Source organism: Phyllostomus discolor, chromosome 10, assembly GCF_004126475.2.
Source record: "Phyllostomus discolor isolate MPI-MPIP mPhyDis1 chromosome 10, mPhyDis1.pri.v3, whole genome shotgun sequence".
NCBI classification, from domain to species: Eukaryota; Metazoa; Chordata; class Mammalia; order Chiroptera; family Phyllostomidae; genus Phyllostomus; species Phyllostomus discolor.
Genome location: NC_040912.2, coordinates 13,719,649 through 13,738,426, shown reverse-complemented (window position 1 = coordinate 13,738,426; position 18,778 = coordinate 13,719,649). Strand labels below are relative to the sequence as shown.

The 18,778-nt window shown below is 48.6% G+C and overlaps 1 protein-coding gene across 1 annotated transcript in view; it reads right to left on the bottom strand.

The window, feature by feature from the left end:
* GSDME (gasdermin E) overlaps nucleotides 1-17,607 on the bottom strand; it is a 47,575-nt gene extending 29,968 nt beyond the window's left edge. The window contains exons 1-3 of the mRNA XM_028525947.2: nucleotides 17,496-17,607; nucleotides 9,364-9,593; nucleotides 5,179-5,371 (exon numbers count right to left, since the gene is read on the bottom strand). Of these exons, the coding sequence (XP_028381748.1) occupies nucleotides 5,179-5,371; nucleotides 9,364-9,574 (404 nt within the window). The 5' untranslated portion in view covers nucleotides 9,575-9,593; nucleotides 17,496-17,607. The remainder of the gene's footprint in view (nucleotides 1-5,178; nucleotides 5,372-9,363; nucleotides 9,594-17,495) is intronic.
* Nucleotides 17,608-18,778: the final 1,171 nt, after the last annotated feature.

The window sequence follows — 18,778 nt, the reverse complement described above, 5'->3', positions numbered from 1 at the left end:
AAAGGTAAAAACAAAACTGAAATGCAAAAAAAAAAAAAAAGATTTGTGCACTGTTTGGAGAAGGTGTTGTGACTGACCGAATGTCTCAAAGCTGATTTTCAGAGTTTTGTGCTGGACATTTCTTGCTGGATGATGCCCCACGGTTGGGTAGGCCAGTTGAAGTAGACAGCAATCAAACGGAGACATTGACTGAGAACAATCAATGCTCTACCACACAGGAGATAGCCAACACAGTCAGCGTATCCAAATCAATAGTTGTTGGTAAAAGTGAAAAATGTATCTTCTCCTTTATGGAAAAAACTAAACAGACTTTTTGGCCAACCCAACACTTCATCCTTGCTTCCGCAGTGGGGCTGAGGATGGAGACCATGCAGCTCCTCCGGAGGAGGGGGACAAGCCTCTGAGAGGTGGGCACCAGAAACTCGATGTGTCAGAAACCCCGTGGACTTCAGTTCACTCCCCATCTGACTCTCAGCACCTCCCTGACCCGCAAGAGTGCTGAGTCACACCCCCCCACCCCGCACCGCTCTGACCTTTCCCTGGCTTTTGGAGACAGGCCAATGGGGGACTAGCCATCAGAGCAGTACCTAGGGGCCTGTTCACAGGCCACAGCTAACAAGAACCTGTCACGTCCAGGCGCTACTCTATGTGCTTTGTTTATATTCTCTCATTTAATCCTCCCACAAATACCTGGGGAGCGCTAATCCCTTTTTATTAACGAAATCCTGGATAGTGGAGACAGATGAAGATGGCCCCTATGTCCTGGTTTAAAGACAAAGATCTCTTTTAAGTGGGGGCAGGTGGTATATTAGTGCTGGCTATACCTTGCACTTCTGATTCCACCCCCAATTTTCTCCATGGCATTAAATGAGCCTGAAGTGTACCACTCTGTAATCAGCCTAAAATACCCCCACCCACCTACACCAGGAGAAGAGCAGGGGGAGATGGGTCTAGCTGCTCCCACCCCCACACCTGGGACCCTGCACCTGGTTTGTTTTAGGTGAAGGCTGCCCCTAAAGGAAGGGAGAGAGAGAGAGAATGAACAGAAGGACCAGATTCAGGGAACTCTCATGCTCCCAGTGCATGTGGCCAGAGGTCTTTAAGTTGCTAGACACAAGGTCTATTTATTAAGACTAATGGTGCCAGCACTGAGTTGAACACGAAGACAAATGGAATGATTTTCAAACCCTCTGCTGGCCACAGGGCAATTTATCAAGCAGAAAAGAAGACCAGCTCCCACCTCATTGGATGGGTTTTTGTCAAGAAAGACAGGCCCTCAAACCCCTCCCCTCAGAAACACCTGCCTAACGTGAGGAGTGATGGGCTTGGAGACAGACTCCTGAGGCCACGGTCACGGCTGTAGGGAGGTCAAAGGGAGGCCCTGGAAAGCGGCAACACCTAACATTTTTCTGTGTGTACAACTCATGGAATTTGGAACTATTTGGACAGAAGGCTTGGAATTTCATTTTTAAATACTTTAAATAATTATGAAAGTTTATCATGGCCATACCATTGCTTGCAAAATGTCCTCCATAAAGAACCAAGCTTCTCATCATCACGTAGTCATAGAAAAATGTGAGCGGCTTTAGCAAAATTTGCTTTACATTACGACAAAGAATGAGAGTGAAATCTGCCCATTGACTAAGACCCACCTCAACCCCGAAACAGCCAGCAAAGCCCACGATGGCACCCTCTCCGAAGCCGGCTGGAATCAAGCCCTGAATACAAAGGGAAGGAGCTGACATTTCAGCCGGGAGAAAACCCTCAGAGACCCTCTAGTGCAGCTCCTTCTCCTGCAGGGGCGGGAGTGGAGGCCAGGGGCGGAGTGGAGGCCAGGGTGGAAGTAACATACCAAGCCTACAGAAATTACTTAACCAGGAATAAACTTCCCCAGACCCCAGGAGATTAGAAGCAAGTAATAGTGGCAGAGATGGGGTGAGTGTGGTGAGTAGTCTTAAGGCAGTGACGCATGACCACTGACAATGGAAGACAGGCAGAAAAAAACTAAAGCACTTATTACAGGATAATACTGGATCTTAAGAACAAACCATGAGCCCTGGCTGGTGTAGCTCAGTGGATTGAGTGTGGGCCTGTCAACCAAAGGGTCGCTGGTTCAATGCCCAGCCAGGGCACATGCCTGGGTTGTGGGCCAGGTCCCCAGTTGGGGGCACATGAGAAACAACCACACAATGATGTTTCTCTGCCTCTCTTTCTCCCTCCCTTCCCCTCAAATAAAATCTTGGGAAAAAAACCCAACCAACTGTGAACGTGAGTCATTACAAAAGCTCGGCTGGCCGGAGTGTCATCCCGTACACCCAAAGGCTCTGGGTTTGCGTTCTGGTCAGCGCACATGCATAGGTCTCTGGTTTGATATCCTCAGGTAAGATTTTTTTTTAAAAAAAGATATTTTAAAAATGGTCTCAATAAATGTGTTCTTCTTTTTTAAAGAGGAGAATTACTTGATCTCTCTTAGCATGCTTTCCTTCCAGAGCGTTTTAAGACCAACACAGCACTCCCGTTCAAAGGCGCCCGCTCCGGGTGTCTGGAAGGCTAATTCCTGTGGGGTGCCTGCGTGCCAGCGACGCCAGGTGGGAGTTACATACACACGCACTTGCTGCGTCTAGGACAGGTGAAGCTTGGTTTTGAGATGTGCACATATCTCGTGGACAATAAAGCTAACACTCTGAAATCCGAGGGCTAATACAACTTGTATACAGATGACAACTTATCTAAATGACCTGAAATAAAAATAACTGGCTGCAAATAAGCCCTCGAGAACGTACAGCACTTATGCATTACTAACTGCCACTCCCAAGGCCATGCGTGTGTGCACAGCGTCTCAGCAATCTGATGACCCTGCCTGCGGGCGTCCACAGACAGGCCGATGGTGCAGATAAGAGGCTATGACCCCAGCAGAGCAGCAGGAATGGCAGCCCTACACCCCTCTGTCCCTTGGTCCACAGAGTCACCCTCCCCACCCTCCCTGGGAGCGCCCTGTTACCGCTCAGCAGCAGAACAAAGAAGAGGTGACTGCGATGAGACATGTCTTCCATTCCTAGCCTTTAAATGTGTCCCCGGTGTCTCCGTCCCCCCTCCCCCTGCCCCGGCCATCCCTACAATAAACAGCATTTCTGGAAACCCTCCCGAGGTGGTCTCATCCCCGTGTGTGTGGACTCCTGCAGGTTAGCAGACCTACCCACCCGCGTGGCCTTGCTCAGCATGACGCCCAATGCGCTGTGCACCCGCCTGGCAGCCTCTCTGGGACCAGATTCATGCCTCTGTCTTTCTGTCCCCTCTTGTCATGTTCACTATGTTCTCCTTGGCCAATATCTTTACCGCACCGTTGCTTCAAGTGTGACTTAGGAGAAAGAACAGGAGTTTTAGAGCCAGGAAATCCTGGGTTGAACCCCAGCTCCGGCACCCACATCAGGCTCTGGGGCTGAGCACAAGCTACTTCCCCTCACTGAATTTAGATTCTCACAACTAAAAGTGACACAGTGCAGAGTGAGTGAGTTAATGCCTATAAAGTGCCCAGCACACAGTAGGTGCTCAGCGGACACCCGTGTCCCCACTCATAACTGCCAGCCCTGGCGTCTTTCTCTGCAGAATGTCTCCTCCCAGCTTGGCTCCCTGACTTCTCCCCATATGCTTCCCATTGGCACCGCCTTCTCCACCTGAATCAGAAGGAGCATCTGAACAACTAACTGCATTGGGAAATGGGATTGTAGAGCATTGCCACACTGTGGCTCTTGAAGCAGAAATTACAAGACTGCAACACAGGGTCAGGCTGGACAGGGCAGTCTGAAGGCGAAGGGGACAGAGACCCCTGCACACTCACACCCTCTGGTCCCACTTCCCCTTTATTCGCCAGACCTAGCTAACAAAAACGCAGGATGCCCAGTGAAATTTATTTTCAGGTTAAAAAAAAAAACAAGTAAAAAACCTACTAAACGGGAGAATAATTCCACCAATGATACATCCAATAAGGAGTTGCTACCCAAAATATGTAAGTAACTTATACAACTTAGCACCCAAAAATAACCCAATTAAAAAATAGGCAGAGGACCTAAACAGACATTTCTCCAAAGAGGACACACACATGGCCAGTGGACAGGTGAAAAAAAGCTCAAAATCACCAATCATCACAAAAATGCAAAGGAAAACCGTAATCCGATATCACCTCACACCTGTCAGGATGCCCACCACCCATAAACCGGCACACATGTGCGGCGAGGATGTGGAGAAAGGGGAGCCCTCGCCCAGTGTTGGGGGTAACGCAGGCTGGTGCAAAGCAGCATGGAGGTTCCTCAAGAAATTAAAAATAGAACTACTGTATGACCCAGCAATTCCACTTCTGGCTCTTTCTCTGGAGAAGTCCAAAACACTAATTAGAAAAGACATATGCACCCCTGTGTTCATTGCAGCGTTATTTATAAAGATCCAAGATATGGAAGCAATCTTAGTGTCCATGGGCAGATGAACAGATAAGAAAGAAGTGGGGTGTGTGTGTATGTACAGATGACACATATATACCTTTATGGCTGAGATATATACCCATATAACTCAGCCATAAAAAAGAATGGAATCCTGCCATTTGCAACAACATGGATGAACCTAGAGGATATTATACTGAATGAAATAAGGCAAACAAAGAAGACAAATGGCATATAATTTCACTTACATGTGGAATCTAAAAAAAAAACAAAATAAATGAACAAGCAAAACAGAAACAAACTCATAAGGCATGGAGACAAATTAATGGTTGCCAGATGGGAAGGGGTTGAAGGGCTGGGTGAAGAAGATATACAAAATGCTAGTCAAAAACACAAAGCAAAACAAAACAAAAACAGTCACAGAGATGTAAAGTACAGCATAGGGAATATACCCAGTCATACCATAACTATGTATGGTGTCAGATGGGTACCACACTCATCGGGGGGCTCATTTTGTAACCATATAAATGTCTAATCACCATATAGTACACCTAAAACAAATAATATTGTATGTCAACTGTAATTGAAAAAAATTTGAAATTTTAAGTTTCAGTGTAATACGCATTCCATAACGTTTATCGATTTGCCAAGTTTCCACTGGTCACCCTTTTACCAAAAAAACAAAGATCAGACTTTAAATCTGAGATGCGTCAAGATCCCACGTGCCGAGGAAAAGCCTCCTCACCTCTCCGCGGCGTCTCTGAGGAGCTGCTGCAGGTCCGCCTCCTGCTTCCTCAGGGTCCCGAACGAAGACTGACTCTCCACCAGGCCTTTGCCGCCGGCGGTCAGCGTCACCCTCCCCAGGGCCGTCTCGACGTTCCCGCTCACGTGGTTCTCAGACTTGCCCTCGTACTTCACAAAGTCCGACTCCACGACCACTGGGGCGGATGAAACAGGCAAGGGAATCTGATGACCACATGGCCCCCTCTGGGCCTTAGGTCACCCAGCTTTCCAGTCCCGTGGGAGACACGGGGCTTGCACCCAAAATGGAAAGGTGGCCGCGGAGCTGGCTGTGTGCGCACAAGGAAAAGGCGCCGGCACACCTGGGCGCCGCCTGGGAGCTGGCAGGGATGGATGGCTGGGGGCTCCGCTGAGTGCTTTTCTGAATTTGTGTGTGTGTGTGTTTTAATTCCAATCCATACACGTATAACCAAGTACACATATTATATCTGTGGAATTTATTGACTATTTTTAAAGTAAGCGCCAATTTAACCACTATCCTGGTGAAGAAGCAGAACATTTTAAATGTGCGCCTTTCCAGGGTGAAGTGGCCAGAGGGAGAAGATATGAAAACAGAGAAAACACGCGGGCCCAGCCCCGGACACACCCTTGAGTGGCCCGCCCTACGCAGTGTCTGGCAGTTTGGCTACCTGGACTTATCCTTGGGGATCTTCCCTTCCCACCCGCCCATCTTGGGGATCATTCTCTTGGCCTTCATTACCATCTCCGCAAATAATTCCCTCCCCAGGCTCATTTGTTTGTATCTGACCTCTACCCCGTTACTCACTCACGCCCTGGTCACGCAGTTCTTTATCTCCACCTGTGCACTAGGGAGCGGGCACGCCCTCTCTGCCTCCCTCCCTCAAACCTGCCCTGGAACACACAAGCCCTCACCCGCCAGCCTCCCTTCCTGGCTCCCCAGACACTAAGGAAGATGCCCCCCCCACCGCACCCCTTGGCGTGCAGCTTCAATCAGGTCTCCTGGGAGCTGCCATGCTCCTCTCATGGCCACATCCAGGTGATTGCTACGGACTGCCTTGGAGATCCGCCCTCCTTATCTGAACACTAAAGATAAATGCCTGATGATCTCATACCTCAGCTGCCAATCTCCAGATTTCTGCTGCGTAGACTTTTAGTCCAATCGAATACCACCAAACAAACTAGTCTTAGCCCTCATCGTTCCTTAACATACATCGAGAATCTCTTACGAACTTCACACTTGGCTTTTTCCATTTCCCCGACCCAAGGCTCTCCTGGGTCCTGGTGGCACTTCATAAAAGACTCAGATCCTCATGGAGTCTCAAAGCCGTCGTTCTTCCATCCACCCCCAGCACCCGTATGTCTTTCACTCCAATCAAGAACACCCACTCCTCAGCCAGGGGTAGTGATGATTAATCACCCTTCGTTATCTCTGGCATTTACAAAGTAGAGAAGCATCTCCTCCACCACGAAAAGTAGGAAGCCTGTGAGAATACCCCTGGTTCAAAATCTTCTTCTGTTCACGTCTTGTGGGATACAGATACTCCGGGAAGTGCTGTGGGCAGCCGCACAGAGCAGGTGTAAGAGCTCAGACCGTATCACTAATATCCCTATCGGGGTACCCTGGGCAGTGTTCATCTCCCTGAACCTCAGGTTTGTCATGCGCAGTTTGGAGGAAATTAACAATGCCTACCTGACGGACTCTGCTTCAAGTCCCTGTGTGCGAAGCCTGTAAAGCACTGCCTGCCACATGGCAGGTGCTCAGTCTATCCACTAGGCTTAGGGCCGAAACAACGTCATTTCTAATAAACAGGACAGTCCTCGATTGTACAAGGTGCTACACAGACAGAAATTCTATCTGCCGATCACAGTTCTGGTCTCATTCAGGTTATCACCACCCCTGGAAACTCTGTCCCTAGGACAGCCAAGACTGTCTATGTGTCCGAAATCCCCTTTACATGCACCTCCAAAAAGATGCCACTTGTGCACACTTCTGCCTCGAGTCCTCTACTGCTCCTGGTGGAAGGGAAGGGGTGAGGAGGCCAACAGGCCACCGCCGGGACAGCCACCAGGTGGCCACGCCTCCAACCACCACATCCCCGGGGAATACAAACACTCCAGTGCTGGTGTGAGTGACAAGAAATACTGCAGGGGGAAGCATCCGGGACCCGTTTGTAGACAAGGCAGAGGGCATCTCTCATCACAGCCCCAACACCAACAGGACACAGAACCAAGGGTGAGCCCTGGCCTTAGATGATTAGCATATCTGAGACTTCTTCAGCTGCCTAACGTGCGTCTTCATGAATTTTCAGGCCACCACAAAGGAGGCACTTCAGCAGCACAGAACAGTAGGGTTCTAGCTACTCGGGCATCTATGGTCTATTCTGTGATTTTCTCTCTTGCCCCTCAGTAGAAGTTCTACCAGAAATCCCAGGCACGGGGAGACTATATAAAATGCATATCATCACTTGACAGCTCTGATAATGAGCCTGGTTGAAGAAAGCACTGGCTGGAAACTGGGCCGGAAGAAAGTAGAGATTATTTGTCAACTCAAATTTTCTCCTCTTTCTCTTCTCCCCTTTAATACAGAGCTGCACTCACAGCATTGGAGAACTTTGGAACTAATTGCAAAATAGAACAGGACTCGGACAACGTTGAGTCCAATAGTAAGTGCTGATGATACTTTCACATATCCCTGTGTTTGAAACGTGGTGTAGCACTGAGCACCAAAAGGCTTCAAAAGCTCCCAATCTCTGGTCCCTTAATTCTGTCTTTAAGAATCTATGCTAAAACATGGGCTGGTATAGCTTGGTGGATTAAGCTCAGGCCTGTGAACCAAAGGGTTGCTGGTTTGATTCCCAGTCAGGGCACATGCCTGGGTTGTGAGCCAGGTCCTCAGTGGGGGCATGTAAGGGACAACCACACATTGATGTTTCTCTCCCTCTCTTTCTCCTTCTCTTCCTCTCTCTCTAAAAATAAATAAAATTTTAAAAAGAATCTATGCTAAAGCAATTGCTTAAAGAAAAACAACAACAGCATAGATTCAGATCAAAATGTTCATTGTAGGCTTATTTATTAAACACCAAATGAAAAATGGTTAAGCAAATAAAGTAGAAACACAAAAGGGAATATTATGGGTTTGTTGAAAACAGTGTTTTAAAATATTTAAACCTATGAAGGAAAATTTATATAAGATTAAATAAAAAATAAGGAGTATACAACAATTATATGTAATGTTTCCAATTTTTCTATTACAAAATTAGATGTATAGGGAAAAAAAGACTACAATCCAGAAGTTAATGGGAATTAATACTTGATGGTAGAATTTTTGTTGGTTTATTTTCATGCCTTTCTACATTTTATAAATACTCGACAATGATACAAAGTCTGACTCCATTTTTTTTGTTTTGTTTTTTTGTTTGTTTGTTTTTTAAGAGAGAGAGAGAGAAACATCAATGTGCAGTTGCTGGGGGCCATGGCCTGCAACCTGGGCATGTGCCCTGACTGGGAATCGAACCTGCGACACTTTGGTTTGCAGCCCAAGCTCAATCCACTGAGCTACGCCAGCCAGGGCTGACTCCATTTTTTATGTTTACTGCTGACAACTTTCTCTTCCTTTCCTGTTACACACCTGGGCTGGCCGGTGAGAGACTTGAGGTGCTCCCTCCATTGGTCCCAGCAGGAAGTTCCAACCTTAGAAGCCCCACCCACCTCCTCTTCACAATAAAAGCTGACTCCATCTCCTATCCCCCCACTCTCTAGCTATTTCTGGGCCAGCTTGGGAGCCTGCCATGCCCATTCATGATATGAGTAATAAAATTTCACACCCATCTGGTGGGTAGGTGGCATCATCAACCTCAACACCAAACCAAATTTTGGGTGGCAGATCCATCCCACATATGTTGAGTGGCTGAGGCATCTACAAAGGGCATGTCTTACTCTTACACCAGAGCTGCACTGTTATTTTTGTTTCAAATTAAGCTATATCCCTTTGTGTCAGTTTGGCAGAATTTTGTCATTTGAAGAAAAGATGGGTTTCTAAGACCGCAGGCAAAGAAACAGGAGAAATCACAAGTTATCACCATCTAATTACTCAGCACAACATGTGTCTAGAAGAATCATCATCTTCTGTTCTGGGACTAACTCTAAAATAGAAGAGAAAGAAACATACCTGGACTCAGACATTGGCTTTCTGTTAGCACATCTCCTAGGGTGACGGATAAAAACTGGTATTTGGGTTTCTGCCAGCACCAGAACCTGTTTTTTTTGACCACCAGACTTAGAAGCTGTAGCTTATCGGAGTCATTCAGGCTTGACACTGCGATAAGGTTTCCTCCGTCGTCAACTTCTTTGAGGAAATTCTTTGTTGCCTTGGCAAACATGTTGAGAACTCCAGGTTACCTGGAAAAATAATGTTACTCCCAAATTAGACAAGTTATTATTTCGTGACTTTTTTCTAAAATTATCTGATTTCTCAGTAGCGTTCATCAGTATACATGAAAAAATAGCTTCTCTCTAGAAAAACCACTAGCTTGAGCTCAGTAGATGACAAAAAAAAAAAAAAATCAAACTGAAATACCGAAAGGGAATATGTACATAAGTCAGGAGAGGTGAGGTTATGCTTCAGTAACAAATAATTTCTAAGCCTTAGTGGCTTCCAACAACAGAGGAGTGTTTATTTCTTGCCCTACGCATCCGACAGAGGAGGACGAGAGACTTTGCCATCATAGTCCCTGAGGGATCCAGACTGAGGGGCAGCCTCATCTTGAGCATCATTAGACATCGCCCAACTGGAAGGAGAGTTCAGGAAAGCCTCACACCAGCAGTGCAACGCTCTGGCCCCAGACTGACACACATCATGTGCGCACACGGTTTGTTAGAACTAGTCACATGGCCTCAGCCGATCATAATGGTCTGGAAGGACAATCCCACACCGACTATGTGGAAGCCAGAGACCTGAAAGTGTTTGAACAACACGCTGACTACCCCAAGTTGTGTCTTACTTATGACCACTTCCCTGAAGACTCAAATGTGCTTTGTCTCGGCACTCTGCGATTCCTCTGTTCGTGAATGGCAAGGAACTAGCTATCACTTTTTAACTCAGAAATGAAGTCCCAGTCACTCTTCAGCTGGAGGAATAATGAAGAGACACATTGCAAGATGTGAAAGGACTGTATTCAGTGAAGGAATTATAGATCATTCAATCTAGCCTGTGGCTAGAACCACGGGCTAATCATCTGGGAAAACATATTCACATCCCAAGCTCCTGCCATACACAGAGCAAATTCTCAGTGGATTATGGGGGGGTGGGGGGGGTTTGAGGAAAAAATAAAACCATAAACATACTAGAAAGAAATACAGACAAATATCAGTACAATTTTAAAAGGAGAAAGACAAATGGAAAACTGAAAAAAATACTTGTTTTATAACAAAGAACTAGAATACTTTATGAAAAATTTTTACAGATAAAATTTTTAAAATACTGTAATATAAACATGAGCAATGGTTATTAACAATTCACAGTACACATGTACACACATATGTAAGCATTCTTTAAAAAGCAAAAACTGAAGTAAGATTTTTAAAAATATATTTTATTGATTATGCTATTACAGTTGTCCCATTTTCCCCCTTCACTTCCCTTTACCTTGCACACCCCCTCCCACCCACACTCCCTTCCTTTAGTTTATGTCCATGTGTCATACATATAAGTTCTTTGGCTTCTACATTTCCCATACTATTCTTACCCTCCCCCTGTCTATTTTCTACCCACCATCTATGCTACTTATTCTCTGTACCTTTTCCCCCCTCTGTCCTCCTCCCACTCCCATGTCCCTAACCCTCCATGTGATCTCCATTTCTGTGGTTCTGTTCCTGTTCTAGTTGTTTGCTTAGTCTGTTTTTGTTTTTGTTTTTGTTTTAGGTATGGTTGTTAATAATTGTGAGTTTGCTGTCATTTTACTCTACATGTTTTTTATCTTCTTTTTCTTAGATGAATCCCTTTAACATTTCATATAATATAATAAGGGCTTGGTGATGATGAACTCCTTTAACTTGACCTTATCTGAGAAGCACTTTATCTGCCCTTCCATTCTAAATGAAAGCTTTGCTGGATAGAGTAATCTTGGATGTAGGTCCTTGCCTTTCATGACTTGGAATATTTCTTTCCAGCCTTTTCTTGCCTGCAAGGTCTCTTGAGAAATCAGCTGACAGTCTTATGGGAACTCCTTTGTAGGTAACTGTCTCCTCCTCTTTGCTGCTTTTAAGATTCTCTCCTTCTCTTTAATCTTGGCTAATGTAATTATGATGTGCCTTGGTGTGTTCCTCCTTGGGTCCAACTTCTTTGGGACTCTCCGAGCTGCCTGGACTTTCTGGAAGTCTATTTCCTTTGCCAGATTGGGGAAGTTCTCCTTGTTCAAATAACTTTTCCACTTGTTGCTCTTCCTCTTCTCCTTATGGCACCCCTATGATTCAGATGTTGGAACATTTAAAGATGTTCTGGAGGTTCCTAAGCCTCTCCTCATTTTTTTGAATTCTTATTTCTTCATTCTTTTCTGATTGGATGTTTTTCTTCCTTCTGGTCTGCACCATTAATCTGAGTCCCAGTTTCCTTCCCATCACTATTGGTTCCCTGTGCATTTTCCTTTATTTCACTTAGCATAGCCTTCACTTTTTCATCTAACTTGCGACCAAATTCAACTGATTCTGTGAGCATCCTGATTACCAGTGTTTTGAATTGTGCATCTGATAGTTGGCTACCTCTTCATTGCTTAGTTGTATTTTTTCTGGAGCTTTATTGTGTTCTTCCATTTGGGCCATTTTTTTTTTTTTTTGTCTTGACACGCCTGTTACGTATGAGGGGCAGGGCTTTAGGTGTTCACCAGGGTGGGGCAACCCGAGTGGCTGTGTTGTGATGCTGTATGTGGGGGAGGGGTCCGAGAAGGAACGATGGTGCTTGCTCTGCTCTCGGCCGGATTTCAGTCACTTCCCCCACTTCCCACAAGCAAACTGGGCCCTTCTGGTGCTGATTCCTGGGTGGGTGGGGTTTGTGTACATTCTAGGACCCTGTGGGTCTCTCCAACGAACCCTCCTGTGAGGCTGGGAGTTTCTCCCAGTGCCTCAGCCCACACAGGTGTTTTCAATCAGTGGTTTGAGGCTCTATTTCCCTGAGCTGGGGCCCTGGGTTGCGCAGTTCATCCCACTCCCCAGCTTTGCCTGGTTTATCTGCGCATGACTGTGGGGCCACCCACTCAGCCACCACTTTGCCTGCGTTCTCTCCGCTGCCCGACTCCACCCTCCCTACCAGTCTGAATGAATGTTTCTTCTTTAACTCCTTGGTTGTCAGACTTCCACACAGTTCAATCTTCTGTCAGTTCTGGTTGTTTTTTGTTTTAAAATTGTTGTTGTCTTTCTTTTGGTTGTGCGAGGAGGCGCAGTGTGTCTACTACCTACGCCTCCATCTTGGCCGGATGTCCTGAAGTCAGATTTTTAAACAACTATCCATGGCCAAAGGTTAAAATGTCCCAGGGACAAGAACTGTGCTTTATTTGTATTTGCACCCTGGTATCTGGCAGTCACAGAGATAAGAAAATCATAGAATGTGGGACCTGGGAGTAATCTTAGACATGAACTAATTAACCCACTTCCTTTAACGAGAATCTCCTCCAGAGAATCAGAAAACACTTCTCTTACCCGCCACTAGTTTGTCTCTGAAGAACTCTGCTCAGAGACAGAGTTAGCTCCCTAATCCTGTTCTTGTACATGAACAAGAATGAACATTTAGGGAAGGGATTCTAAAACATGCAGAAAGTTCCTTCCTGGTAAACAGAGAACACTGCAAAGATGAAAAACCAGGTTCTCATCTCCAAGTCACTGATCTCTCACTATACTAAGCATTAAGGACCTTCCATGCAATGGATCGCCCATTTATTCATTCATCGAAACATTTATGAATCATTCATTAATTATTCATAAGTGCCTACTATACCCAGGTGCCACGTTCAAGCACTTAGGATACAGAGGCATTAAGTAGTTCCTCTCCTTAGTAACCAGATGGAAAAATAAGTAGCTAGGTTTTACTTAGATATGGGCACAGGTCGCTACCAGGAATGAATGAAAAGAAAAGCATCTAAATCCAATTAGAGAGAAGCAGAGGCTCACAGAAGTTGTCCTGAAGTAGGTGGTGTCGGAGCTGCTTTTTGTGGGCTAAGTGGCAGTAAGTAGGCAAAGAGCACCATGGGGATGCACTAGCGAATGAGCAGCAATTCTCAAAGCCTAGCGCTGGCAGGAGGGGGTGGGGGTGGGGGACACTGTGACCAGCAACCTTGTCACGTCCAGGAGACATTGTTTTGTGTTCAGCTGCCCATCGCCATTTCCTTGACAGACCTGGCATGGTTTTCAGGCCCTGGGACTGGCTCCTGCACCCGATGCGGGGTTCTGGAGTAGGAGAGGGTGAAGGACAAGGACAGGGGGCCCTCAGTTCTGGTCGGGGGAGGACAGACCTTCCCTGACATGACCGCTGCTGTACCCATGAGCTAGACCCAGCCCAGACAGAGAATGCTTCCCGTAAACCCCCTCAGGGACCGTCTGATGGTGACCAATGCTTTCCTCCTGACTGGAGAACCAGTGCCTCTCCCGTGACCCATGGGTGCTGGCTCCTGGAACAAGCCCTGTCCTGACCCAGGCAAGCATGTTAGGCATTCTCCCGCACCTGGGACCCACCGCATTCCATCCATACTGCCCTGTCCTGTGTAATTCTCTGACATCTGTGAAGTGACACGGAAGACAACCACTTCGACTTACAGTCACCCCCAGTGCACCTGGTAAGATTCCCTGAACAAGCTCTGTTAACTGCCAGACTGGCGGGGCCTGCCTCCTCCTCCTGCCTTCCCCTGCCCTCTGCTCACAGAGCTAGATTTTCCGTCTCGGGGCTTTTCCCTGCGTCTGTGTGTACAAACGAGGCTCTGAAGACCCTCGCTGGGGGCCCGGGAAGCAGGAACCGTGGGTAGGGTGGGGTTGTGTAGGGAGCAACGTGATCAGAGTGGTCACTTAAAAAGACCTTCTGGAAGCAAAACAGCAAACCGCCGGAAGGGAACATGATTAGAGACAGACAACAAATGCCGAACTGCACAAGAGGCCAAAGGATGCGAGAGACACTGGGCTGGCGGTTTCCCAGAATCTGCTTGGATGTGAGGGTGGTGATGAAAGGCCTCCCAGGGGTGGCTTGTAGGTAGCTGGGGCGTGGGCTGGCTGATGAGACCCAGAGGCCAGTTGCCGAGAGGGAGAGTTCAGGAGGAAGCACAGTGGCGGGGGCAGTGAGACAGCACCCGCTGCGGGCTTTGAGGGTAAGGTGCAAGATTCATTTGGCCCAACACAGGGGCCGTTACTTTGTAGGTTTTTGTTAGAATGAGGCTTATTCAGTCAAGGAACTCTGAGAATATTCTCCTTGTGAAGTTAAATTAGAGATTTCTTTTTTAGTAGTGTTTGAATGCATAGTATATTTCCATGGCTCAAATATTTAAACTACGTAAGAAGATAATACAGCCCTGGCTGGTGTGGCTCACTGGACTGAGCACTGGACTGTGAACCAAAGGGTCGCTGGTTTGATTCCCAGCCAGGGCACATGCCTGGGTTACAGGCCAGGTCCCCAGTGGGCGGCACATGAGAGGCAACCACACACTGATGTTTCTCTTCCTCTCTTTCCCCCTCCCTTCCCTTCTCTAAAAGTAAATAAATAAAATATTTTTTAAAAAAGATAGTACACCTAGAGACCCCATGCCTACCCAGGCCCAAGTACCCTTTCACCCCTGCCCCTTCAGGTACATTACGCTCACATTTCTTTATACAAATATGTGTAACACGGGGTCTACCCACTGTCTGCACCTTGCTCTCTGTCACGTGACACTGTATCCTGGGGATCTTTCCCTGTTAGCACCTTCTTCGCTATGGCTGCTCAACGCTCCATCGTGTGGGCACGACATGGTTTATTCCCCCTGTCCTGTGTTGCCGGTCCTTGGGTTCTTTCTACATTTTGTCATTATAAAAATGCCACACTGAACACTCCTGAATGTATGTCCTCTTCACACATGGGCAAGTGCACCTGAGGGGGGGGGTTTCAGAAGAAGGGTTGCGAGATGAGTGGGTACAAGCACCTGTAATTTACAGGTCGGACCATTGTGCAGTCTCAACAATGAGATATGAAAGTATCCGTCTCAGCAACAGTGTGTATTCAAAATTTTGTATGTTTGTCTGTCTCACGGGCATCTCAGTATTATATTAACAGTTTCATGTTAATATAATTGAAGCATCTTTTGTTTAAAGCCTTGCGTATTCCTTTTTCTTAACTGTGTTCCTGGTCCATTTTCTATTGTTTCTTTTTTCCTTTATTCCTAGGAACTGTTGATAGAATAAATCAGGCAGGTCAGAGGCTCCAAATTTAATGCAGTAGAGCTTGTCCTGTCTGGCACTGGGATATAATAAGCTCCAGACCATCCTCAGACATCTGAAGGGACTGTCTGGCCGGGAAAAATAAAATAACGTGCTCAGGGCCAGCTGAAGTATCTAAAACCCATGTTGCCTAACACAGACAAGCACAAAAATATCTCAGTTAACCAGAAGTCAGACTTCAGATTCAAGTTTCCAGAACGCTCCAACTTCGAAGTAGATGGAAATCGCCTCAGGAGAGACGTAGCCCAAAAACCCACACTCACGCCCCAAAACCCGCGGCCCTTCATCCTGGGCTCTCCCACACGGCTTCAGAATCCAATCGGCCAGCGTGGCTTCCCAGCTCGCAGCGGGACGCAGAGAGCCACGGTGCGTGCGGAAAGGCTATGCAAGCCTGAATCAGACCCCTGAGCCAGAGACCTCTGAGGAAGAGACCGAGACAGTAAGACAACTCGAAGTCAGAAAAGCACATGGCCCACTGGGGCCCCTGGCTCCTGGGAGCAAAGAACCCTCAAAACAGTTTCCACGGTGACGGCTGCATGAGAAGACACTGTGATCGCCGTGTCTACCCTTAAGGCTGACTCAGAGTGGCAGGTTGATGATGTCTGCGTTGGAAAGGACCCCATTCTTCCTCATACCCAGTTCAAAGTTCTCCTCGGGAGCAGCACTGGTGGGTCACTGGGTTTCTGCTCGAATAGTTGTAGGGAAGAACCCTCAACACCAAAGCCAACTAGATTAAGAGGGGGAGGGGTAACTATGTCGAGCACCCACTGTGTGCCCGGCCTTGGGCTAAATCCTCTCTATGCACTCCCTGTCCGGTCTTCACAGCAGCCCCGAGTGGGCATTGTGCGCAGCCTACAGATGTGGAAGGTGGAGCTCAAAGGTGTTAAGTCACTGGCCCCATATCCCACAAAAGAGGAAAAGAAGCAGCCCCGATATCCAGCGGCCGGCCTGGTGCTACCGCCCCGGTGTTGCCAGGCTCTGCCCGACCTTCGCCTGGTGAACACGCACAACATCACAGACATCGCCACCAGCCAAGGCCACTCTGGTCAGGACAAAGCAAGACGAAACCAAGACCTCTCGTAACCCCGATGGACCAAAGACAAAACCTGAACACTGTCCAAACCACAAAAATGACTCAGCACCCCCACTGTCACCACCAACCCCGGCTACTGAGTGACAGCTGCTTCTTGGCCAACCACAGCTTTCGCCTTCCCTCCTTTTCGGTAAGATTTGGGAAGGTTCTCAATACAATCGCCCCCACTTCCTGGCAGCACCCATCAGAGCAAAGTCCTGTTTCCTCACACTCTCCCTCAAACCACCTACAGGCCCAAATCCTTTAAGTCCTTCCTAACACCCACTTACTGAGTATCCCCCTGCCCCACCCCCCGCCCTGCCCCACGCTCCCCGCGTTGCGAGGTCTTCCTCAGTGCAACAAGCAGCTAACCCAACTTGCTCAACTCTACGTGTGCTCCTGGAGGGAACTGACGTCTCCTTAGAGAATTAATGCTGAGCCCAGGTTTCCCACCGAGGTCCACCTGCCTCCCGGGCCAGAGCGGAGAAACCGGAACAAAGAATGCAGCAGGAGTCGGGAGGGGGCGGTGACGCGGGAAGACAGAGGTACCAGCTGGCCTTGCAACAGCTGGGGAAGGCAGTGGCAGCGGGAAGGAGGAGGATGGGAGAGGGGTGAGGGGCCTTAGGGGACGGGGACGCAGAGAGATAGGCGAGGGCGCGACAGGGCCCGCGGTCTTGCTGCGGGTAGTCCACGGATCCGCCCTCCTTGGGAGGGACGGAGGAGGGGTGTCCCGGAGATAGAAGAACCGCGCGGACTCGCTCCGGCAGCGGATGCCCCACACTTACCTCCCGCGCCCGCAGCTCAGTGCCCACAGCCGCGCGCCTGGCACTCCACGGCGAGCGCTGGCCGGAGCTGAAGATGCCCCGGGGGGCGGGACGGGCTGGGGAGGGCGGGGGCTCGGTGGGCGGAGGGCGTGGGGGGGCGGGGCTGTGAGTGTAGGAACCTTTGCCCGTCTTCTCCCCTAGGAGGCGGAGACCTGCCCGGGAGGCAGGCGGCAAGCAGTAGGCAGGGCGCAGCGGGCCAGGAGCCGGGCTGCAGCTGAGGCGGGGCTGGGACAGCTGGCTGCGTTCTGACACGTGCCCGAAGGCCCGGAGTGAGCTGTTTCCCTTTCTCCGTGGGACTTCCCCGGAGCCGGTCGCTTGCGCCCCAGGGCTCGCCCCAGAGGCCTGACCACCAGTCTGCAGCGCGGTGCTTTGAGCGCTGCTCCTGGAAACGGCCTGGACCCGCCACCAGCAATGGGGCGTGGACTGGGATTGTGGCTTCTCGGTCCCACTGGGACAGCCGGAGGCCCCCGTACCCTGAGGGACAGCCCCTGATGCCCGTCCCTGGGAGTGTGCGCATTTGTGGTGTGACTGTGCCCTGTTAGTCAGTAATTCATGTAACTATGTTCTCCGTTCCTGGAGGGCAGAATCCAGCATCTCTCACATACCAGGTACTCAGTGGGTGTTGAACGGGTGAGTGTGAGCACAGCTGGTGCCCCAAACCGCTTGCTGTTTGGCTGACTTGAGCGTCCTATGCTTTCAGTCACTATGTATGGGTCTTCTCAGCAGTGCTCTCTGTGGGCTGAACACGATGAGCCAGAAGAAATGCTCTACCCTCTGAGAACGCACACTCAGGAGTCTCAAGTTTTGTTGCTGCGCTCCACTGCGGGGGAGGGGGAGAGGCAGGGCCTTCCCTCCCGCCCTGTAGGCTCTGGGTTTATCCCTAGATCACAGTCACCCCACCTACTCTGATTTATCTCCATGAAGTCGCCCTGACTACAGATGCTCCTCAACTTAAGATGGGGTTACATCTAGATAAACCCATCAGAAGTCGAAAATGCATTTAATACGCCTGACCTACCGAACATCATAGCTTAGCCTAGCCCAGCTTAGACATGCTCCCAACACTGACATTAGCCTACAGTGGGGCTAAGTCCTCAAATACACTGTACAGTTTACCCTAGTGACGGCGTGGCTCACTGGGAGCTGTGGCTGGTTGCCACCGCCGAGCATCATGAGAGAGAGTACCCTACTGCATATTCCTACGTGTAGATCAATCTACTGACTGCACATAGCTTCCATGCCAT